This window comes from Cyprinus carpio, chromosome A19 (assembly GCF_018340385.1).
Source record: "Cyprinus carpio isolate SPL01 chromosome A19, ASM1834038v1, whole genome shotgun sequence".
In the NCBI taxonomy this organism is placed as follows: Eukaryota; Metazoa; Chordata; class Actinopteri; order Cypriniformes; family Cyprinidae; genus Cyprinus; species Cyprinus carpio.
This window is the reverse complement of record NC_056590.1, coordinates 8426229-8432366: the sequence shown is the minus strand read 5'-3', so window position 1 is coordinate 8432366 and position 6138 is coordinate 8426229. Positions and strand designations below refer to the sequence as shown.

General features: G+C 38.3%; 1 protein-coding gene across 1 annotated transcript; it reads left to right on the top strand.

Moving 5' to 3' along the window:
* Positions 1-2282: 2282 nt before the first annotated feature.
* On the top strand, positions 2283-4503 carry LOC109111344 (eukaryotic translation initiation factor 1b-like). The gene is made up of 4 exons (XM_042776223.1): positions 2283-2478; positions 3361-3524; positions 3610-3711; positions 3802-4503. Exons 1-4 carry the CDS (start codon positions 2448-2450, stop codon positions 3844-3846), a joined length of 342 nt encoding a protein of 113 aa, XP_042632157.1. The 5' UTR covers positions 2283-2447; the 3' UTR covers positions 3847-4503.
* The last annotated feature ends 1635 nt before the right edge of the window (positions 4504-6138 follow it).

The following is a 6138-nucleotide window of genomic DNA, read 5'->3' as shown; positions in this document are numbered from 1 at the left end:
CTGTTGCACTGCAGAGCTTCTGTCACGAAAACAAATCCCTTGTATGTGTAAACATACCTGGTAATAAAGCTCATTCTGATTCTGATTCTGATTATTGTTTCTCAGCAGCAGAAGTCATCATAGTTGGGTAAACTTCTATTGCAGTGAATGGGAGACTACCACTAATATATTTTTTTCACATCCCCATTTAATCAAATAGCAAAAGACAAATTCCATGATAGTGTTTTCATGACTTTCAAAAAAAAACAAAAAAAAAAACATAAGATAAGATGAAGAAGAAGAAAAAGAAAAAGAAAAAGAGAGAGACTGAAAAGTTCAAGTTCAGTTTATTTATAAAGCACAAATAAAAACAGCCACAGGCTGACCAAAGTGCTGTACAAGTTAGAAAAAATAAAAGATTAAGTACTCTAAAGTCAGCAAAAGTTTAAAACAAAACACTTATAAAGTACACAAATAGTAGCAAAACAATTTATTGTAGAACACTCTTATAAGCTAAAAGCAACAGAGAATAGATAAGTTTTGAGACATGATTTGAACTCAGACAAAGTGGAGGCAGATCTAATATGGAGTGGTAGCTTGTTCCACAGTGTTGGGCCGGCCACTTCAAAGGCTCGGTTACCCCTCGATTTTAGCCGGGTTGTGTGAATCTGAAGGAGGAGCTTATCTTTGGATCTAAGGCCTCTAGTGGGAAGGTAGGGATAAAGTAGATCAGACAAATAAGAAGGTGCTAAATCATTTAATGATTTAAAAACCAGTAATAAAATTTTAAAATCAATTCTAAAATTAATCGGAAGCCAGAGAAGGGATTTTAGGAGGGGGGTAGCATGATCAAATTTCCTCTTTCCCTTCAGGAATCTTGCCGCTGCATTTTGAACGATCTGTAGGCGTGCCATTTGGAACTTAGATATACCAAAGTATAGGGAATTGCAATAGTCCAGGCGAGAGGTAATAAGAGCATGGAAAGCAGTCTCCATGGAGCGCTTAGGGAGAAAAGATTTGATTTTTGTTAAAGAGCGAAGAGAGAAGAAGCTGGACCCAATGACTGCACTTATCTGCTTGTCAGATTTGAGGCACCTAGATTCCGTACTTGGGGAGAGATTAACTGATTTAAAGATTCAAGGTCAAGGTGATTACTTGGCCTGGATTCTGAGGAGTTAAAAACAATGACTTCTGTTTTGTCTGAGTTCAGAAAAAGAAAATTATTGGCAAGCCAAGCTTTCACATCCTCAAGACATGCTGTTAAGTTGCCTAGAGAACTGTTATTTTTCCTAGACACAGGCATATAGATTTGCATATCATCAGCATAGCAGTGAAATGAAACATTTTGTTTCCTAAAAATGGAACCCAAAGGGAGAAGATAAAGAGAAAAAGGACAGGAGCTAAAACAGAGCCTTGTGGCACACCACAGGAAAGATTGCTAGGAGAAGAAGAGAAATTTCCTATTTTTACTGAAAAAAAAATCTATTGGTAAGAAAAGATTTAAACCAGCTTAAAACAGCCCCCCCTAACCCAACGCAGTGTTCCAGCCGAGAGATAAGGGTTGAGTGATCGACGGTATCAAAAGCAGAAGACAGGTCTAACATTACTAAAATGACAGAGTCCCCCGAATCTGTTGCCATATAAATATAATTGAAAACAGCGGTCAGAGAACGATGTCAAATTTACTGTCACTCCCACCTCGCATCAGCGTTAACTAGATTTTTTTTTAATTTGATGCAAAAGGAAATATAATACAAAGTATAGTGTTATAAATGTACATACATAAAAAAAAATACAAACAACTTTGATGGATGCTGATGACGAAGCGTGTCATCACAGTCATGTGAAAAGGGTCCATTATACTGATCTATCTATCTATCTATCTATCTATCTATCTATCTATCTATCTATCTATCTATCTATCTATATCTATATCTATATATATCTATATCTATATATCTATATCTATATCTATATCTATATATATCTATATATATATATATATATATATATATATATATATATAAATGTATACACATCTATGTTTAGGAAACAGTTAGTTTAAATGGTTAATCTAAGGTATATGTAAAGGTTTAGGCAGAGATGTAGAGAGAGTACAAAACTACTTTCTATGGCTCTGGGTTTAGGTATATGTAAGGTGGGAGGAGTTGAATCTGGACCCAACCACGCCCCCTGGATCTCGTGTTCTGCAGTGAGGGACTACTTGAATATTTCCCGTTAGCAAGAGAAGTCTTGCGTGTGGGTGACGTCATGCCCTCAGTTGGAGGCGGGGCTAAACAGAGCTGATCTCAAGCGCACCGAACCCAGCGTCGCCATTTTGTAAGCTCGGCAACCGCCACAGAAGCACCGAGTGAGAAGAAATCCCCTCAATAATCAGGCCAGATTCCAGAGAAATCAAAGCCGCGAGACCACCCGTTGTCGTCCGAAAGGAAAGGGAATCTTATCGTATGTCCGCTATCCAGAACCTCCAAACTTTTGGTAAGACTCGAGATCTCCGAAAACGTATCATTTTATTGTGTGAGGGGGGGGAAGGGCGACGGACTGAAAAAAAAGACACTGTTGCGTCGATGCTTACCGATTAAATATTACTATAGGGTTTTAAAAATACAATTTATTTAACACAAAACCGTTTTGCGATTGATTTAAACTAGTGTCGTATTTGAATAAACGTTTTTTTCTGTCGTCGAAAATCGCAGTCAGAAACAACAACTTAGGCCTCGTTTTTTATTCTTGTTTGGTTCGCTCCTAATGTCGGTTATTCGCCTTATTAAAACATCATATTCGTTTTTAAGCACTTTATCAGTTGGTTAGCGTCGAGTTTATCTCGAATTAAATCGAGGTTACGCTCGACCTCAACGACCAAACATAACCATTTTGATCGCCAGCTTGTTTTTCTGGAAGAGAAACAAAATGGAAGGCGCCACTCGATGACGGTTTATATTTAAATGTATCGCGAAACATCTAATTCGTTCTGAGTTCGATTGACGTCAGTATCGAAGACAATTATCACGTAGAATCGAAATCGTTATTTTTCCATGGAACTAGATCAAGCCTTGTGATGTATTGAGCTCACGAGCGGTTAATGAACAGCCAGCTCAGACCTGAACTCTGTCCTGTTGTTAAAGGAGATGGTGCGCTTTGTTCCAACATGTTCTTGTGAGGAGCATACAGAAGCAGATTTTAAATATTTGAGGTGATAAAATTAGATTTGTTGTCCTTAATTTATAAAGTACTTTAGGTGACCTAGTTGAAAGATTAACTTTGACCTGTTTCGAGCAAATCACACGTGACCTATAACCAGCGAAGTGGAAAATCTGGTGCCACAGACACTGCTAATGTTGTTTGTTTATCTTTCCGAAGACCCCTTTGCTGATGCAACTAAGGGTGATGATCGGCTCCCAGCTGGGACTGAGGACTACATCCACATAAGAATTCAACAGCGGAACGGGCGGAAGACTCTGACCACGGTTCAGGGCATAGCCGACGACTATGATAAAAAGAAGCTAGTCAAGGCCTTCAAGAAGGTTGTCATTTAATTCGCCCAAAGATTATTTGTTTTATGGTTACATGAGTGGGGCTTTTTTAACGTTCCAATATTTGCGTCTTCAGAAATTTGCCTGCAATGGGACTGTGATCGAGCACCCTGAGTATGGTGAAGTAATTCAGCTGCAAGGTGATCAGCGCAAGAACATTTGCCAGTTTCTCACTGATGTAAGTCTGAACTCGATTGCTTTTGGCATATAATGTGTTGGCCTTTTCATGGTAGTTGATTTAATCAACCCATTTCCTTCTTTTTCGCAGATTGAACTGGCCAAAGAGGAGCAACTCAAAGTCCACGGGTTCTAGAAGCTGATGTGAACTGACCCCTCCCCGACTCTTAACCCAACCTACCCTGTTGTTGTGCTGCTGTTTCCCCCAGCAGCCCCTCCCCTCCCCTCACCCACCCTCCTCAAGGGAAAAAAGCTGAAAATGATTACCTCTGATTTGAGACTTTTTAGTATGGCACCCTTATCAAAACGACCTGTCCTGTTCAAGCATGGACACACGACAGGGCACATAATGTGGGATAAATGATTCTTGTTTTTTTGTCCCCTCCTTTAGTCATTTTTTAGTTCATCTTGTGCTGCTCTGAAGCACAAATTCCATGTAACATTTTCTCTTTGTTTTGTACAAGGTGTTTCAATAAACCTTCAGATGCCACGTTTTGCACAATCCCTAAGTTGACGGGCGGGATCTGGGTGGGGCAGTTTATGTATTGATTTCTTGGTTCATATTTACATAAAACCATAAAGAATCTGCATTTTTAGTTCTGATGTGGGCCAGCCTGCTTCAGGGTTACATTGGTGTGCCGCTTGTGCACAAAGCACGGCAACCCCATCATGTCACATTATGCATCTCTTAACTGCCTTTTTTACCCTTGTTTTTCACAATATGCATAATTTCAATTTTCTAAACTTGTAATACCATATTTTGTTTTTGGTCTGGAATAAACAATATCCCATATTTTTTTGGATGTTCTAATTTCTTAAATGGAAAATATCTTGAATGCAGTGATTGCTTTGGTTGTAATGGCAGTCGATCACAGGAAACAGTCATGTATTTCATTTAATGTGGTTGAACTTAGGAAAATATTCTTCTTTTTTTGCTTGTGGATAGCTGGTTTGGCCAAGTCATTTTATCTATGCTTTTTGCTGACTTGAACCAATTGTTTAATTTCAGTTTTTTAATGATGGTTATAAAACTTGTTGGCAAGCTGTGTATGTTTTTTGTATATAGAGCGAGCTCAGAAGTGCGTAAGCCAGAGGACAAGTCAACGTGAGACAACATGACTCAAGCTGAGGGTAAGCTTGCTGAAAGATTAATTTTAGGGGAGATATGTGAATGAATCACATTTATAAGAGATTTGTTATGCTACCAATTTTAAGAATCAAAATGTTCTAATGTATTTTATAGGGACATAAGAAATGATAATCACTATTTCCAGGTCAAACTTCAAGTCTGAAGTAGCTTTTATACTTTGACTTCGAGGAAAATTTTGGTTTTATATGAATAGTGAATTCTCTTGCAGTGCACCTCTTTTCTTTCTCCTCTCATTTCAGTTTAGTTCAACGAGACCAATGTCAAAGCCTTATCTTAATGGATAATCATCTTATCCACTCCATCTACTGACAAATCTTATGTGAGTGCAATAACCACCATTTGTAAGCAGTTTCAAACAGTGGCTGTTTTCTCTTTTGCACAGCAGAGGGCACAACAGGAGTAAATATTACTCTTTGATGGCATGCAATTTTTTTGAATTGTGCATCTTAAATTGCATAACAGGGTGATACATTCCCAATATATAAAGGCTGATATATTTATATAAATATTTGCAGCCCAGCAATGTTTTAAAAGTTTTTTTTTTTGTTTGTTTTTAAAGTAGGCTAAATGCTCCAACCATGTTTTTGTGGCTGGTTGTGTGTTCATCTAAGACAAGTGAGAAAAGAAAAAAAAAGTCTTGCAAGTCTAAAAAGGAGTGAAACTTTAATATATAAATGACTACAAATCCAGTCCTAAGGGAATCTCAGTCATGCTTAGATCTCCCATCCATGCTGTACTGACGGTGGTATTTAAAGGGATACTTCACTGTTGCTGGTCCTCAATTGATTTGCATAGTGTTTTCTTTTTCCCATACTATGGAAGTCAATGGGGACCAGCTACTAAAGATGAACTTTCCCTTTAAACACCACATGTCTTTCTTGGCAGATTCAACTGGATCACTCAGACTAATGACTAAGAGTTTACTGCATGTTACAACTCAAACACCAAAGTTAATCACACTTAGACAGTACCCACAGATCAGTCCATCCATCCATTTTCCAAACTGCTTGTGCTGTGTAGGACTGTTGGGATGCTGAAGCCTATCCCAGTCTCTCAGGCTGAAAGCAGGGAAACACCCTGGAAGGATGGCCAGTCCATCACTGATACCCACAGATTCACGTGATAAATACAGGTTCTGAATGAAGAAGAACTGAGAGTTTGTTTTGATGTTGAGCTCCAATAAAAAGTGTAGTGCCAATGCAGTTGTTAGTTATGAATAGTCAAGGAATAAGGGGTTAGTAAGAGTTTATTTATTCGATGTACTGACAGGCATCGTAA